At 38.7% G+C, this 19,034-nt stretch overlaps 1 protein-coding gene across 2 annotated transcripts in view; it reads left to right on the plus strand.

Annotated features, from left to right (window-relative positions):
* The window catches only part of CLIC4 (chloride intracellular channel 4), an 86,222-nt gene that overhangs the window by 36,730 nt on the left and 30,458 nt on the right, over window positions 1-19,034 (plus strand). For both annotated transcript variants that reach the window (XM_067724516.1, XM_067724527.1), the window contains exon 2: window positions 6,087-6,196. In XM_067724516.1, coding sequence (XP_067580617.1) covers window positions 6,087-6,196 — 110 coding nt within the window. The remainder of the gene's footprint in view (window positions 1-6,086; window positions 6,197-19,034) is intronic.

Here is a 19,034-nt window from a genome sequence, read left to right on the forward strand (position 1 = left end):
GATTGCTGGGTCATACGGTAGTTCTATTTGTAGCTTTTTAAGGAACCTCCATACTGTTCTCCATAGTGGCTGAACCAATTCACATTCCCACCAGCAGTGCAAGAGTGTTCCCTTTTCTCCACACCCTCTCCAGCATTTATTGTTTCTAGATTTTTTGATGATGGCCATTCTGACTGGTGTGAGATGATATCTCATTGTAGTTTTGATTTGCATTTCTCTAATGATTAATGATGTTGAGCATTCTTTCATGTGTTTGTTGGCAGTCTGTATATCTTCTTTGGAGAAATGTCTATTTAGGTCTTCTGCCCATTTTTGGATTGGGTTGTTTGTTTTCTTGTTATTGAGCTGCATGAGCTGCTTGTAAATTTTAGAGATTAATCCTTTGTCAGTTGCTTCATTTGCAAATATTTTCTCCCATTCTGAGGGTTGTCTTTTGGTCTTGTTTATGGTTTCCTTTGCTGTGCAAAAGCTTTTAAGTTTCATTAGGTCCCATTTGTTTATTTTTGTTTTAATTTCCATTACTCTAGGAGGTGGGTCAGAAAGGATCTTGCTGTGATTTATGTCATAGAGTGTTCTGCCTATGTTTTCCTCTAAGAGTTTGATAGTTTCTGGCCTTATATTTAGGTCTTTAATCCATTTTGAGCTTATTTTTGTGTATGGTGTTAGGGAGTGATCTAATCTCATACTTTTACATGTACCTGTCCAGTTTTCCCAGCACCACTTATTGAAGAGGCTGTCCTTTCTCCAGTGTACATTCCTGCCACCATTATCAAAGATAAAGTGTCCATATGTGCATGGGTTTATCTCTGGGCTTTCTATCCTGTTCCATTGATCTATCTTTCTGTTTTTGTGCCAGTACCATACCGTCTTGATAACTGTAGCTTTGTAGTATAGTCTGAAGTCAGGGAGCCTGATGCCTCCAGTTCCTTTTTTCGTTCTCAAGATTGCTTTGGCTATTCGGGGTCTTTTGTGTTTCCATACAAATTGTGAAATTTTTTGTTCTAGTTCTGTGAAAAATGCCAGTGGTAGTTTGATAGGGATTGCATTGAATCTATAGATTGCTTTGGGTAGTAGAGTCATTTTCACAATGTTGATTCTTCCAATCCAAGAACATGGTATATCTCTCCATCTATTTATATCATCTTTAATTTCTTTCATCAGTGTCTTATAATTTTCTGCATACAGGTCTTTTGTCTCCTTAGGTAGGTTTATTCCTAGATATTTTATTCTTTTTGTTGCAATGGTAAATGGGAGTGTTTTCTTGATTTCAGATGTTGACGTCTTTTGATTGCATTTTTTCATTCAGTTTGATATGGTTCTTGGTATGACAAGGGATTTTCAGTTGAAACCTGAACATTTTCTTATTATGTTGTGAAACTCTGGATCTTGTTTAAACCTTCTGTTTAAACTTCTCTGACACTCAAATAAGACTTCTCTGACATTGCTCTGGAGGGGGGTGGGAGAGAAGAACAGCAGTGGGAAGGAGAAGCCAGATGGACATAGACATCCAAGTGGAGATAGAAGTCCAGGTGCCCCACTCGGCCTCCATTGATACCCAAGGTGGGAAGTCTCCTCATTATTGTTGGGCAAGGGTGAGGGTTCCAGCTCCCCATGTGGTCTCCACTGACACCCCAGTCGAGGTGGCCTCATTACAGCTGGTTGATGTTGAAAGTCCTAACTACTCTACTAGGCCTCCTCCTCTGACACCCCTCTGCTTCCCTCTCTTCCAACCAAGAAAAAGGGGGATTTCTCATTACTGGCTGGCAGGGTTTAAAGCCTGGCTCCCTCTTTGGCCTTCTCTGATACCATCCTGGTGGGGGCATTACAGCCTCCAGAGGGTTGATTATATTAGTTTGGGAATAAAATATTTTAAAAAGCTGTATAGTGTGATCACACGTTTAAAAGAAAAAAGTAGTGTGTACACAGAAAATAAAAATCTAGAAGAATAACTAGTGAATGGTTCAAGGGTAGGGGAACTCTGACTTTCTGTAGTGTTTCAGTTTTTATTTTAAAAAGAATAGAGGTAAAAGACTTATACTCAGAAAACTATAAAACACTGATGAAAGACATTGAAGACAACAGAAACAGATGGAAAGATATACCATGTTGGACTGGAAGAATTAATATTGTTAAAATGACCATAACACCCAAGGCAATCTACAGATCAGTGCAATCCCTATCAAAATACCAATGGCATTTTCCACAGAACTAGAACAAATAATTAAAAAAATTGTATGAAAACACAAAAGACCCCAAGTAGCCAAAACAATCTTGGAGAGAAGAACAGAGGGGGAGAAATCATGCTCCCTGACCTCAGACTATACTACAAAGCTATAATAATCAAAACCGTATGGTATTGGCACAAAGACAAACTTATAGTTCAATGGAACAGGATAGAAATCCCAGAAATAAACTCACTCACCTATGGTCAATTAATCTACGACAAAGGAGACAAGAATATACGATGGAGAAAAGACAGTCTCTTAATAAATAGTGTTGGGAAAACTGGAGCCACATGTAAAAGAATGAAATTAGAATATTCTCTAATACCATACACAAAAATAAACTCAAATTGATTAAAAACCTAAATGTAAGACCAGATACTATAAAACTCCTAGAGGAAAACATAGATAAGTGAGGTTTTAAAGTTTTACCTTTAGCATGGATTCTATCTAAATTAGCTGTCTAAATTTATAAAATGGCTTCCTTTGATATAGATTAACTTAAAAGTCACATAGAACACTCTTTGACATAAATTGCAGCAATATTTGTTTGGATCCGTCTACTAAAGCAAAGGAATCAAAAGCAAAATAAACAAACGGGACCTAATGAAACTTAAAGCTTTTGCACAGTGAAGGAAACCAATGACAAAATGAAAACACAACCTATTGAATGGAAGAAGACATTTGCAAATGATATGACCGATAAGGGGTTAATATCCATTAATATACAAAATATATAACCAGCTCATACAACTCAACATTAAAAAACAATCAGATTAAAAAATGGGCTGAAGAACTGAATAGACATTTTTCCGAAGAGGAAATGCAGATGGCCAATAGGCACATGAAAAGATGCTCAACATCACTAATAATCAGGGAAATGCAAATGAAAACCACAATGAGATATCACCTTACACCGGTCAGAATGGCGATCATCAAAAAGAACGCAAATTGCAGATGTTGGCAAGGATGTGGAGAAAAGGGAACCCTTGGACACTATTGGTGGGAATGTAAATTGGTGCAGTCACTGTGGAAAGCAGTATGGAAGTTTCCCCAAAAACTAAAAATTGGACTGCTATATGACCCAGGAGTCCCATTCCTGGATGTATATCTGAAAAAGCACAAAAACACTAATTCAAAAAGATACATGCACCTTAATGTTCATAGCAGCATTATTTACAATTGTGATGGTATGGAAATAACCTAAGTGCCCATCAACAGATGAATGGATAAAGAAGATGTGGTGTATGTATACAATGGAATACTACTGAGCCATAAAAAAGAATGAAATTTTGCCATTTGCAGCAACATGCATGGACTTGGAGGGCATTATGCTAAGTGAAATAAGTCAGACAGAGAAAGACAAATACTGTATGATATCACTTACATGTGGAATCTAAAAAATGCAACAAACTAGTGAATAAAACAGAAGAAGCAGACTCATAGATATAGAGCACGAACTAGTGGTTACTAGTGGGGGGGGAAGGGGCAATAGAGTGGTAGGAGTAAAAAAGGGTTATTTTGGGATTATATGAAATCATGTGTGTGAAATTTTTGAAAATTTTAAAGCAGTATAGAATTTAAAGAATTTCATTTAATAAAAAAAATTTTAAATGAGTGTATATGTTACTGTTAGAAGCAGTAAAAAAAAAGCATACTTTTTTTAGATGCTATGTGTTCATTTTTAACATTAATAAAAACTGGATGCAGAATAAGATACCCTGATTCCCAGTGTAGTATGCTTTCCATTATACCATAATATCCTCCTCACCTCCTCAGTCAGTTGTACCAATAGGTTGTATTTATTGTAATTCATACTGGAGAGAGTAATTTTGATTCTTTAACTTTGTTGAAATGGAATTTTATTAGTACAACTTGGATTAAAGGAGGGAGTTTTTGATTTATGACTACTGGACATCCGAGTTTTTCCACAGTTTCACTCTACTTTATGAAAACATCATCTGGCTAGTAGCTGCCAATTTTCTGGTGCTGTTATGACTTTGGAAAAACTTAATCATGGCAGTACTTCTTATTTGAATTGTCATGAGTTTTAGGAGAGCAGTTAATACAAAGGCGTTTTCCAGATTTATCCTGAAGGGTGCACATGCTAAGTTATTTATTTATTTATTTATTTATTTATTTATTTATTTATTTATTTATTTATTTATTTATGGCTGCGTTGGGTCTTTGTTGCTGCACATGGGCTTTCTCTAGTTGTGGCGAGCAGGGGTTACTCTTCGGTGCAGTGTGCAGCCTTCTCATTTTGGTGGCTTCTCGTTGTGGAGCAGGGGCTCTAGGGTACGTGGGCTTCAGTAGTTGTGGCACACGGGCTCAGCAGTTGTGGTGCATGGGCTTAGTTGCTCCGCGGCGTATGGGATCTTCCTGGACCAGGGCTGGAACCTGTGTCCCCTGCATTGGCAGGCGGATTCCCAACCTCTGCGCCACCAGGGGAGTCCCCTGTATTATATTTAATCAGGTAACTGCTTTTATTTTTTTTAACTTCCCTCCATTTCCCCAGTAGTTTAAGAATTAATGACTTTACTAATGTAGCATTTTACTGAAATGCCTTCTGAAGTTTTTGAGACTTACTTCAGGATAATAAACAGTACTTCTACCAGCATCTTTGAGTGACTTGTTGAAAGTTAGTTTCTGGCTCTATTCATAGACTTTATGGTGAAGAGGGCTGTGTTGGCTGCTAGTGAGTGTCAGAATGTTCTCTTCCAGCCTGCTTGCTCGCTCTTTTCATTTCCTCCTCCCCCTTCCCTCCTTTTTAAACTTGGGGGGCATACTTGATGGAATTCAAGATTTGTCCCACTCTAATTTTTAGGAAAATTGTGTTATCGTAGAGCTCAGGGAAGTCAACTGCTTCATTTATTAAGTAGGATTACAAATAACTTATTATAAAGATATCTTTTGTTATTTTCTTGTTCCCTGAAGGAATGTGTAAACAAGGTATGGGATTTTTATAATGAATACTTTTTTAAAAAATATTTATTTATTTGTTTGGCTGCACTGTGTCTTAGTTGTGACATATGGGATCTTTTAGTTGCGGCATGTGGGCTCTTAGTGCAGCGTACGGGATCTAGTTCCCTGACCAGGGATAGAAGCCAGGCCCCCTGCCTTGGGAGTGTGGAGTCTTAACCACTGGACCACCAGGGAAGTCCCATGAATAATTTTGCTTAATGTGGGGGAGGTTGGCAGTTATTTTACCCTTTGGAGAGAGGCACACGTTTCCCTTTTCATGTTGCCCTGTAAAGAATACTGTTTCATAGAACAAGAAATGACTTACGTTTCATAAAACCTATGATAGTCTTTGCCCTGACGAAAGGATATATGTACCCCCTAGGGATTGATTGGACCTGTGCTGTCCAATAAGGTTGCCATTAGCCACGTGTGGCTGTTTAAATATAAATTAATTAAAAGTAAATAAAATTCAGTTCATTTGAACTAGCCACATTTTAAGTACTCATTAGCCATATATCACAAATAACTACTGTATTGGACAGTGATAATTCAGATCATTTCTATCATTGCAGATAGCTCTCTTGGACAGCGCTATATTAGACTGGCCATTTTTAAGAAAAAGAGGCGGGAATTCCCTGGTGGTCCAGTGGTTAGGACTCTGTGCTTTCACTTCCGAGGGCCTGGGTTCAATCCCTGGTCAGGGAATTAAGATCCTGCAAGCCGTGCAGTGTGGCCAAAACAAAAAAAAGAGAAAGAGGCAAATGAAAGACCTGAATTTCTTCCTTCCACAATGCAACTTTTCCTGTCTCCTAGTACCCTTGACTAAAATTCAGGAAAAGGTCTATTGTTTTGTGTATCATCACTTTGGCCTTGTTTTTTAATGTTTATTTCTGTTTCCAGGCTGGCAGTGATGGTGAAAGCATAGGAAACTGCCCCTTTTCCCAGAGGCTCTTCATGATTCTTTGGCTCAAAGGAGTTGTGTTTAGTGTCACAACTGTTGACCTGAAAAGGTAAGATTTGGTTGTAGTTGGGGATCAACTTGATGTTCTCAGTTTGATCCTCTCCTCATCCCTCACTTTGCTTGCATATGTTCTATAAAGAAATGTACTAAAGTTCAGCTGATTTATGGGCACATTTAACTTGTATAAGTATTATGGATAATTCACAATGTAAGTATATTGCTTGTGGCCTCTCAGTCTTTTTAGGAGCTTATTGTATGTTTACCTTATAATATCAAGAGCAGCACCAGGAGCTGTTTTAGGGTAGAAGCAGTGAAATCTTTGACTTTACAGATAAACATGTAACTATGCAGAACTTTCTAAGCAGACGACTCCTCAAATGTGCTCGTAGACACATGGCCTATACAATCTGGATCTTTAAAACCAAGAGTGGGATTTTTGGAGGCTGATTACTGCTGTGGTCTTTTTCATTTCATCTACTTTTCAAAACATAATGGGAGTTTTCTGTAATATGATTTTAACCATATTTGGTTAAATACAATTATAGAATAAGAGCAGTTATCTATGGCCCTGTGATTGTTCTTGCTAGGTGAAGGGTTGTTTCTGACTTTCTCTCTACAGACCAAAGTGGAGAGGGCTGAGAAGAGCCCTGAGAGCAGTAAGCTTTTTTTACTCAGTAACTTCTATTCTCCCTTAGCAAACAGGTCTGAGGCAAAGAACATTCATACTTAAAAAAAAAAAAGATTTAACCCAAGGGTTGAGAACATTTTTACCAATAGAGAATCTGGGATTTGGCAGTGGAAATGTATTCCTCTTGACACAAATGCCACAAAGCAAAAAATGCTTTGCTACTTATTTTTTAAGCTTATTAGACATGTGCAGTGTCCAAGAAAAAATAATGACAGGCTATCACTGGATGGGGAGCAGAATTCATGAACATTCTCCTTCTGGGCATCACAATGTGAGAATTACCTGACAGCTGTAATCCCATTCCCTGTTCTAGGTTAGCATTCTCTGGGACCCCTGTCAGTTCCTTAAAATTTATTTTTTACTTCACTTAATTGAGATTTTGCAGACTTAAAATCTATTTATTGAAAATAAGCCATAAAGTCTTCCAGGAACCCCTTTGGTTATATATATGAATGTAGAAATAAGCCTTTGGGAATTGTAAGAACTACAGGCTCATTTGAAGACATACCTAGCTCATATTGGACAGAGCTATTGTAAGAATGAAATAATTTATATAGTTACCCTTCTATTACTGTTTTTTTCCTACATGCATTCACAAAGGGAGTTTCCCAATATAACTCCTAAAAATAGACCGTGCCGCCAAGAACACACCCTTAGTGTGTCTTAAAATACTTGGATTTCTCCTATTCCATTTTTGGCTTGGAGCAAGTGAGGTGACTAACATGCTTTGAAAAAGCCTTCTTTGAACAGCTCAATACAGTGCTTGATTGTGGTGCACACCAGTAATAGAACCATGGGAATGGGAATGGGAATCTGGTTCAGAAAAGGAAGTGAACTCATAACGGCTGTTTCTAAGTCATCTGTTTCACTTTTCGTTTACAAAGTTTTGATGGCGTTATTCTTGGAAGTTGATTGATATTTGGGGATTTGTATATGTTTAGGAGTAATGTGCCCTACATGTAAAAGGTGACACATGGGAAATAGGATGAAAGATTCAGGGCCTCCTAATTAGAAAATTTGCTACTCAAAGAAGACATGTGTTTATTTCCTAGAGCTTTGTGTAAAATCTACAGAGAACACTTAATACTGGAGCCTATATTCTTTAGCTTTCTTTAAAAGTCTTAGGTCTACAGTACATATAAAAAATTCCTTCTTAAGGTCAATTAAAAGTGTACAAGTAGTACATGATAATGAGTCCCCTTCATCCCTAACCTTGGTCATCAGGTTCCCCTTCACAGAGATAACTGCATTTAGGTTTGCTCTTTACCATCCTTCCAGACCTTTTCTATGAGTTTACATGCTTATATATATAGTCTTAAGTAAGATTTCAAAGAGAAGGTACCCCAAGAGAGTGAACGTTGGCTCAAAAAAAAAAACCAGTATAAATAAAATAAAGTTGTCACAGAGGACTAAAACATGCTGTAGTAAAAAGTACCTTTCATAATATATTCTTAACTTTAAAACTTTAAATATGATTGTTTTTAGAAAGCTGTGGGGGAGAAAGATTTGGTGCCTATAGTGCTTATTTTCCTGCTTTTCCTGATAATTGCCTAATTTCTTAGTGAAATGTACTGATCCCAGAACAAACTGGCGGAGAGCAATAGAACTCTACTGAGAGCTTTTTAGAAGCCCACTCTCTGCTCTGAAAAAATTATTGTTAAATGACATTTCATCCATAAGAACAAGCCAGTTTCTAGTTCCGGCAGTGTGTAACACGTTCTCTTTGAAGCTCAGTCGGTGTTAGTGACTATGCTGGTGGTATGCATATGCCCCTGTGAGGCTTGGAACAACCTCCCATTGCTTCCTGCGAGTGCTGCCTTCATACTTTTGTGGGAGTAATTTCTAAACCTAATTTTTTGTTTATGCTGCAGTCGTATTACAGAACTTTCAGATTAAAAAAAAAATAGTTCCTAGGCTTTAGGAATTCAGGTTTATATCAACTGCCATTTGAACAAAAGCTTCAGGTAAATATAAGTGAAAATATTAAAATATGGGACACATTTCAGGATGTTATCATGTGTCATCAAAAGGGGAGCAACCATGGCATAGCAGAAAGTGTTAAGGGTAGAGACCTGGTTCTGTGTGGAGAGAGCCCTGTCTCTGATTTCGCTGGGCAAGCTGTCTCATCTTCTTGGAGGTCAGTTACCTCATTTTTAATCTCAGTAAGAAAGAAGGGAAAAATAAACTAACATTTCTTCATTGTCTATTACGTGCTAAACACTGTTCAGGGTACTTTTTACTACTGTTATCAGACCATTTTCAGACCTATTATTGAATAGAATTTATTATTTTTATCACACTGGTGTTACAGGGCCTTTGTGGCTGACAGGTTCATGGCAGTGATCAAGAACTTTATTTGAAGACTTCCATTATCTTCATTATGCTCAGAAGTTCTTAAATCAGAGATCAGCATCATTAGAGCACAGATAAGCCTGAGAGGTAGGCTGGGGGAAGAGAAAGAAGGAAGCGTGAGAACAGTAATAAGAGAGAGTGACAGACACACATACATATACACACTGAGACATTGACTTGGATATAGCTGAGTGTGGCCATATAGTTGTTACGGTAAACTCTTCTGGTTTTGGGAAATGAGAGTGGAAATGATAACTTTAAGAAATAAGCTTTTTATTGTAAAAGCAGTGATATCTGCTATATTACCAGTGAATAAAATTCTTCCTCCATGATATTCTCTGAGAAAATAGATAAATTGGAGAAGACCACTTTAAAAGTCTGGGAAATATTTGTTTTCATTTTTCCCATTCCCACCTTAAACATTGAAACTGTCTCATCCTTTGTGGTGTCACCAGTTCTTTCTGCTTCAGAAGTCAGCATACCATTTGTAACATTGTATGAGTCAGACCCACAAGTAAATTGCCATGATCATGGCATAAGGTTTTGCATTATTATTATAATAGTTTAAACTTTAACAATTTTGTTATAGTTTAAAATGTTACAGCAGAACTATAAAACTGATAGTTCTGTATATCTTAAAAGGAGTTATAAACTCAGAACAAAATCTGATTTCCAAATAGATTCTTCAGGTAATTTGCTTTCATTATCATGTCTCTGTGGTTCTACCCTTCTGAAAATAGTCTTCAGCAAGTTGAGAGATCAGTTTTGAGTTCCAGGTACATCTTCAGTACACAGCAGCATGAATAACACATACAGAGAGACTAAGTGGAGTGGAACAGGCCAGCCTTTTAGAGAAATCATTTCCTGCTGCTGGTCAGTCAGGAAAGTACAGACTCTGTTCTTCCCCTTTGTAAAGTTGACTTGGGCTGTGTGAAGACCTTGTTAGAATGGTCCTACAATTCAAGATATGGGTCTCATGAATGCATTTTGAATCACATGTATACATACCCTGTGTGTGTGTGTGTGAGAGAGAGACAGAGAGAGATAGAGACAGAGAGAGATAGAGACAGAGACGGACAGAATTTCACTGCCACTGCCACATGTCTTTATGTTCTTTTTCAAGATAATTTCAAAGATGAAATATCCTGTTGGGGCCACTAAGAGCTGAAATAGAAAAATGGATTGTTAGTGAAAGATTTTCTAAACCTGTTGTCAGTATAAACTCTGCTTATAAACTATAAATAAAATCTGTTGAGTATTATAAAAGCTGAATTTGATACCTTTCCATGGGTGCTATTTTGTTCTAAAATGATTGCTCCACAAGTTGACATTAAAGTAGACAGAGATCAGCAGTATACCACATTTAATCACAATAAATAAAATCCTTTAACTGGTTGAACAGGACACACAGACAGAATACTTAGTAACTGGGACCTTGGTGTGTGTGGTTTGATGTTCACAGTTCAGTCATTCAGTTAGTGACTTTAGTATTAGTCAGAATATAGCAAATCTAGTGAAGGATAATTAATAGGAGTAAAGTGATCTGAAACCAAAGATTTGTGTTGTTACCTTTTTTTGCTTATTTGCCATCTGGTGTCCAGCATTCTCTTGATTTGTATGAAATAATTCTATGCCTTGAAAATCAACACCTTTAAAGTTTTAAAAGGGAACTCAATTAACGTGTAAGTCTACATACTTCGTATTTTTTTCTCTCCATTTAGTGAGTCAACTAGTTACAGTAAGTCATTTTTAAGGACCAGCTCCAGAGTCCTGTGGCTGTGCTGTACTCATTTTATACCAAGCAGCTGGAACCGAGCCACCAGCCCGAGGGCCTCCAATTGTTTGTGCTGAATTAAATTTTAATTGCAATTAAGCCACTTAAGTTGCTTAAAGTATTAGCTCCTATAAGGTGTCTCCTTTTCATTCCTGTCTTTCCCTTTCTTTCTGTATCTTATTTTAGTTTTTTCTTTTTTTTGATGAGTATTCACCATCCAGTTTTTAAATTTTTTTTAAATTAAAAAAAAATTTTAAACATCTTCATTGGAGTATAGTTGCTTTACAATGTTGTGTAGTTTCTGCTGTATAACAAAGTGAATCATCTATATGTATACATATATCCCCATATCCCCTCCCTCTTGCGTCTCCCTCCCACCCTCCCTATCCCACCCCTCTAGGTGGTCACAAAGCACTGAGCTGATCTCCCTGTACTATGCAGCTGCTTCCCACTAGCTATCTGTTTTACATTTAGTAGTGTATATATGTCAGTGCTACGCTCTCACTTCATCCCAGCTTACCCTTGCCTCTTCCCATGTCCTCAAGTCCATTCTCTACATCTGTGTCTTTATTCCTTTCCTGCCCTGCCCCTAGGTTCATCAGAACCATTTTTTTTTTTTTTTTTAGATTCCCTATATATGTGTTAGCATACGGTATTTGTTTTTCTCTTTCTGACTTACTTCACTCTGTATGACAGTCTCTAGGTCCATCCACCTCACTACAGATAACTCAATTTTGTTTCTTTTTATGGCTGAGTAATAATCCATTGTATATATGTGCCACATCTTCTTTATCCATTCATCTCTTGATAGACATTTAGGTTGCTTCCATGTCTTGGCTATTGTAAATAGTGCTGCAATGAACATTGTGGTACATGACTCTTTTTGAATTATGGTTTTCTCAGGGTATATGCCCAGTAGTGGGATTGCTGGGTCATATGGTAGTTCTATTTTTAGTTTTTTAAGGAACCTCCATACTGTTCTCCGTGGGGGCTGTGTCAATTTACATTCCCACCAACAGTGCAAGAGGGTTCTCTTTCCTCCACACCCTCTCCAGCGTTTATTGTTTGTAGATTTTTTGATGATGGCCATTCTGACCAGTGTGAGGTGATACCTCATTGTAGTTTTGATTTGCATTTCTTTAATGATTAGTGATGTTGAACATCCTTTCATGTGTTTGTTGGCAATCTGTATATCTTTGACAGAGAAATGTCTGTTTAGGTCTTCTGCCCATTTTTGGATTGGGTTGTTTGTTTCTTTGAAATTGTACTGCATGAGCTGCTTATGTATTTTGGAGATTAATCCTTTGTCAGTTGCTTTGTTTGCAAATATTTTCTCCTATTTTCGTCTTGTTTCTGGTTTCCTTTGCTGTGTAAAAGCTTTTAAGTTTCATTGGGTCCCATTTGTTTATTTTTGTTTTTATTTCCATTTCTCTAGGAGGTGGGTCAAAAAGGATCTTGCTGTGATTTATGTCATAGAGTGTTCTGCCTATGTTTTCCTCTAAGAGTTTGATAGTGTCTGGCCTTACATTTAGGTCTTTAATCCAGTTTGAGTTTATTTTTGTGTATGGTGTTAGGGAGTGTTCTGATTTCATTCTTTCACATGTAGCTGTCCAGTTTTCTCAACACCACTTATTGAAGAGGCTGTCTTTTCTCCACTGTATAGTCTTGCCTCCTTTATCAAAAGTAAGGTGACCATAAGTGTGTGGGTTTATGTCTGGGTTTTCTATCCCATTCCATTGATCTGTATTTCTGTTTTTGTGTCAGCACCATATTGTCTTGATTACTGTAGCTCTGTAGTATAGTCTGAAGTCAGGGAGCCTGATGCCTCCAGCTCCGTTTTTCTTTCTCAAGATTGCTTTGGCTATTCGGGGTCTTTTGTGTTTCCATACAAATTGTGAAATTTTTTGTTCTAGTTCTGTGAAAAATGCCAGTGGTAGTTTGATAGGGATTGCATTGAATCTGTAGATTGCTTTCCGTAGTATAGTCATTTTCACAATGTTGATTCTTCCAATCCAAGAACATGGTATATCTCTCCATCTGTTTGTATCATGTTTAATTTCTTTCATCATTGTCTTATAGTTTTCTGCATACAGGTCTTTTGTCTCCTTAGGTAGGTTTATCCCTAGGTATTTTATTCTTTTTGTTGCAGTGGTAAATGGGAGTGTTTCTTTAATTTCTCTTTCAGATTTTTCGTTGTTAGTGTGTAGGAATGCAAGAGATTTCTGTGCATTAATTTTGTATCTTGCTACTTTACCAAATTCATTGATTAGCTCTAGTAGTTTTCTGGTAGCATCTTTAGGATTCTTTGTGTATAGTATCATGTCATCTGCAAACAGTGACAGTTTTAATTCTTCTTTTCTGATTTGGTTTCCTTTTATTTCTTTTTCTTCTCTGACTGCTGTAGCTAAAACTTCCAAAACTATGTTGAATAATAGTGGTGAGAGTAGGCAATCTTGTCTTGTTCCTAATCTTAGCGGAAATGCTTTCAGTTTTTCACCATTGAGAATGATGTTGGCTGTGGGTTTGTCATATATGGCCTATATTATGTTGAGGTAGCTTCCCTCTATGCCTATTTTCTGGAGAGTTTTTATCATAAATGGGTGTTGAATTTTGCTGAAAGCTTTTTCTTCATCTACTGAGATTATCATATGGTTTTTATCCTTCAACTTGTTAATATGGTGTATCACATTGATTGATTTGTGTATATTGAAGCGTCCTTGCATTCCTAGGATAAACCCCACTTGATCGTGGTGTATGATCCTTTTAATGTGCTGTTGGATTCTGTTTGCTAGTATTTTGTTGAGGATTTTTGCATCTATGTTCATCAGCGATATTGGCCTCTAGTTTTCTTTTTTTGTGACCTCTTTGTCTGGTTTTGGTATCAGGGTGATGGTGGCCTCGTAGAATGAGTTTGGGAGTGTTCCTCCCTCTGCTATATATTTTGGAAGAGTTTGAGAAGGATAGGTGTTAGCTCTTCTCTAAATGTTTGATAGAATTTGCCTGTGAAGCCATCTGGTCCTGGGCTTTTGTTTGTTGGAAGACTTTTAATCACAGTTTCAATTTCACTGCTTGTGATTGGTCTGTTTATATTTTCTGTTTCTTCCTGGTTCAGTCTCAGAAGCTTTTGCTTTTCTAAGAATTTGTCCATTTCTTCCAGGTTGTCCATTTTATTGGCATATAGCTGCTTGTGGTAATGTCTCATGATCCTTTGTATTTCTGCAGTGTCAGCTGTTACTTCTTTTTCATTTCTAATTCTGTTCATTTGAGTCTTCTCCCTTTTTTTCTGGATGAGTCTGGCTAATGGTTTATCAATTTTGTTTATCTTCTCAAAGAACCAGCTTTTAGTTTTATTGATCTTTGATGGTATTTCCTTCATTTCTTTTTCATTTATTTCTGATTTGATCTTTATGATTTCTTTCCTTCTGCTAACTTTGGAGTTTTTTTTCCTTCTTTCTCTAATTGCTTTCGGTATAAGGTTAGGTTGTTTATTTGAGATGTTCCTTGTTTTTTGAGGTAGGATTGTATTGCTATAAATGTCCCTCTTAGAACTGCTTTTGCTGCATCCCATAGGTTTTGGGTCATTATGTTTTCATTGTCATTTGTTTCTAGGTATTTTTTGATTTCCTCTTTGATTTCTTCAGTTATCTCCTGGTTATTTACTAGTGTATTGTTTAGCCTCCATGTGTTTGAATTTTTTACAGTTTTTTTCCTGTAACTGATATCTAGTCTCGTAGTGTTGTGGTCAGAAAAGATACTTGATACGATTTCAATTTTGTTAAATTTACCAAGGCTTGATTTGTGACCCAAGATATGATCTATTCTGGAGAATGTTCCATGAGCACTTGAGAAGAAAGTATATTCTATTGTTTTTGGTTGCAGTATCCTATAAATATCAGTTAAGTCCATCTTGTCTAATGTGTCATTTAAAGCTTGTGTTTCCTTATTTTCATTTTGGATGATCTGTCCATTGGTGAAAGTGGGGTGTTAAAGTCCCCTACTATTATTGTGTTGCTGTTGATTTCTCCTTTTATGGCTGTTAGCATTTGCCTTATGTATTGAGGTGCTCCTATATGTTGGGTGCATAAATATTTGCAATCTTCTTCTTGGATGGATCCCTTATAGTAGTCTTTATTTTAAAGTCTATTTTGTCTGATACGAGAATTGCTACTCCAGCTTTCTTTTGATTTCTATTTGCATGGAATATCTTTTTCCATTCCCTCACTTTCAGTCTGTATGTGTCCCTAGGTCTGAAGTGGGTCTCTTGTAGACAGCATATATACAGATCTTGTTTTTGTATCCATTCAGCCAGTCTGTGTCTTTTGGTTGGAGTATTTAATCCATTTACATTTAAGGTAATTATCAATATGTATGTTCCTATTACCATTTTCTTAATTGTCTTGGGTTTGTTTTTGGAGGTCTTTTTCTCCTCTTGTGTTTCCTGCCTAGAGAAGTTCCTTCAGCATTTGTTGTAAAGCTAGTTTGGTGATGTTGAATTCTCTTAAGTTTTGCTTGTCTGTAAAGTTTTTAATTTCTCTGTCAAATCTGAGTGAGATCCTTGCTGGGTAGAGTAATCTTGGTTGTAGGTTTTGCCCTTTCATCACTTTAAATATGCCCTGCCACTCCCTTCTGGCTTATAGAGTTTCTGCTGAAAGATCATGTGTTAACCTTATGGGGATTCCCTTGTATGTTATTTGTTGCTTTTCCCTTGCTGCTTTTAATATTTTTTTCTTTTTTAAAATTTATTTATTTATTTATTTATGGCTGTGTTGGGTCTTCGTTTCTGTGCGAGGACTTTCTCCCGTTGCGGCGAGCAGGGGCCACTCTTCATCGCAGTGCGTGGGCCTCTCACTATCGCGGCCTCTCGTTGCGGAGCACAGTCTCCAGATGTGCAGGCTCAGTAGTTGTGGCTCACAGGCCCAGTTGCTCCATGGCATGTGGGAACTTCCCAGACCAGGGCTCGAACCTGTGTCCCCTGAATCGACAGGCAGACTCTCAACCACTGCGCCACCAGGGAAGCCCAATATTTTTTCTTTGTATTTAATTTTTGATAGTTTGATTAATATGTGTCTTCGCATGTTTCTCCTTGGATTTATCCTGTATGGGACTCTCTGTGCTTCCTGGACTTGATTGACTATTTATTTTCCCATATTAGGGAAGTTTTCAACTATAATCTCTTCACATATTTTCTCAGTCCCTTTCTTTTTCTCTTCTTCTTCTGGGACCCCTATAATTCAAATGTTGGTGCGTTTAATGTTATCCCAGAGGTCTCTGAGACTGTCCTCAATTCTTTTCATTCTTTTTTCTTTATTCTGCTCTGCGGTAGTTATTTCCACTGTTTTATCTTCCACGTCACTTATTGTTCTTTTGCCTCAGTTATTCTGCTATTGATTCTTTCTAGAGATATTTTAATTTCATTTATTGTGTTGTTCATCGTTTGTTTGCTCTTTAGTTCTTCTAGGTCCTTGTTAAACGTTTCTTGTATTTTCTCCATTCTATTTCCAAGATTTTGCATCATCTTTACTATCATTACTCTGAATTCTTTTTCAGGTAGACTGCCTATTTCCTCTTCATTTGTTTCGTCTGGTGGGTGTTTACCTTGCTCCTTCATCTGCTGCATATTTCTCTGTCTTCTCATTTTGTTTAACTTACTCTGTTTGGGGTCTCCTTTTTGCAGGCTGCAGGTTCGTAGTTCCCGTTGTTTTTGGTGTCTGCCCCCAGTGGGTGAGGTTGTTTCAGTGGCTTGTGTAGGCTTCCTGGTGGAGGGGACTGGTGCCTGTGTTCTGGTGGGTGGGGCTAGATCTTGTCTCTCTGGTGGGCAGGGCTGTGTCTGGTGTTGAAGTGTCTGTTAACTTAGTATTAATATAGGCAGCCTCTCTGCTAATGGGTGGGGTTGCGTTCCTGTCTTACTAGTTGTTTGGCATGGGGCATCCAGCACTGGAGCTTGCTGGCCGTTGGGTGGAGCTGGGTCTTAGCGTTGTGATGGAGATCTCTGGGAGAGCTCTTGCAGATTGATATTATGTGGGGCCAGGAGATTTCAGTTTCCTGAAGTCGGCTCTCACACCTCAGAGGCTCAGGCCTGATACCAGGCTGGAGCACCAAGACCCTGTCAGCCACACAACTCAGAAGAAAAGGGAGAAAAAAAGAAAGAAAAATAAATTATTAACATAAAAAAAAATTTAAAAAAAAAAGAAGAGAGCGACCAAACCAGTAAACAAATACACCAATGATAACAAGTGCTAAAAACTAAACTAAGATAAACATAAATATCAGAAACAAATCAGTCACAGACAGCAAACCCCAAGTCTACAGTTGCTCCTAAAGTCCACCGCCTCAATTTTGGGACGATGCGTTGTCCATTCAGGTATTCCACAGATGCAGGGTACCTCAGGTTGACTGTGGGGATTTAATCCCCGGCTCCTGAGGCTGCAGGGAGAAATTTCCCTTTCTCCTCTTTGTTTGCCCAGCTCCTGGGGTTCAGCTTTGGTTTTGGCCCCGCCTCTGCATGTACGTTGCCCTCAGGCATCTGTTCCCTGCCCAGACAGGAGAGGGTTAAAGCAGCGGCTTATTAGGGGGCTCTGGCTCACTCGTGCCAGGGAGAGGGAGGGGTATGGTAGTCATAACTGGAATGCAGGGCGAGCCTGTGGCGGCAGAGGCCGGCGTAATGTTGGAACAGCCTGAGGCACCGTGTGTTCTCCCAGGGAAGTTGTGCCTGGATCACGGGACCCTGGCAGTGGCGTGCTGCACAGGCTCCGGGGGCTGTGGTATGGATAGTGACCTGTGCTTGCACACAGGATTCTTGTTGGCAGTGGCAGCAGCCTTAGCGTTTCATGCCCGTCTCAGGGGTCCGAGCTGATAGCCATGGCTCGCGCCTGTCTCTGGAGCTCACTTAGGTGGTGCTCTGCCTACTGTGGGCACACGGAAAAGGAATCCCTTCTCCTTCCGCACCCCGAAACAATGGTCTCTTGCCTCTTCGGCAGGTCCAGACTTTTTCCCGAACTCCCTCCCGGCTAGCTGTGGCACACTAGCCCCCTTCAGGCTGTGTTCACTCAGCCAACCCCAGTCCACTTCCTGGGATCCGACCTCCGAAGCCCGAGCCTCAGCTCCCAGCCCCCACCCGCCCCGGCGGGTGAGCAGACAAGCCTCTCAGGCTGGTGAGAGCTGGTTGGCCCCGATCCTCTGTGCGGGAATCTCTCTGCTTTGCCCTCTGCACCCCTGTTGCTGTGCTCTCCTCCGTGGCTTCAAAGCTTCCCCCCCCGCCGCCTACCCCTTGTTTCCACCAGTGAAGGGGCTTCCTAGTGTGTGGAGAGTTTTCCTCCTTCACAGCTCCGTCCCAGAGGTGCAGGTCCCATCCCTAGTCTTTTGTCTCTGTTTTTTCTTTTTTTTTGCCCTACGCAGGTACGTGGGTATTTTCTTGCCTTTTGGGAAGTCTGAGGTCTTCTGCTAGCGTTCAGTGGGTGTTCTTTAGGAGTTGTTCCACTTGTAGAAGTATTTTTGATGTGTTTGTGGGGAGGAAGGTGATCTCCACGTCTCACTCCTCTGCCATCTTGAAGGTCCCCCCTAGTTTTTTCTCTTTATATATTTCCTTTTCTTCATCTAGAAACAAACTGGTAAGTAGTGGTGAAAATAAAAAGCCCCCAAAATATTGGAGAATATTCATGCTCTCATCTCAAGGCATGAATTCTATGCATTTTGTTTTTCCTAGATATCACTTAAGGGAAACATTTGAATGAATTTGAATGAATTCTTGAATATTTATTGAAGACCTTTTATGAAAAAAACCAAAGATGCCCTGAAAATTTTAGCCATTGCTTACTCAGTTTCATTTTTCTCACACTGCAGTTCTTGAAATGTTAAGTTTCTGCGAAGCATCTGTAAAAATGAGCCTTTGTGGGTCAGATGAAACACCTGAGACCTTAGAGTGCCAGTGAGGAATTGAAGTTGAAGAATCTTAGATTCTATCTGGTTGCTGACTTGATAACAACTTCTAAGTGAGTCACTTCAGTGCGTACAACTTGTCCATTTATTTGACGTCTACTGATCTGTTAGGGGCATTAAAGTTTCTTCTCAAATTTA

This window comes from Pseudorca crassidens, chromosome 2 (genome assembly GCF_039906515.1).
Source record: "Pseudorca crassidens isolate mPseCra1 chromosome 2, mPseCra1.hap1, whole genome shotgun sequence".
In the NCBI taxonomy this organism is placed as follows: Eukaryota; Metazoa; Chordata; class Mammalia; order Artiodactyla; family Delphinidae; genus Pseudorca; species Pseudorca crassidens.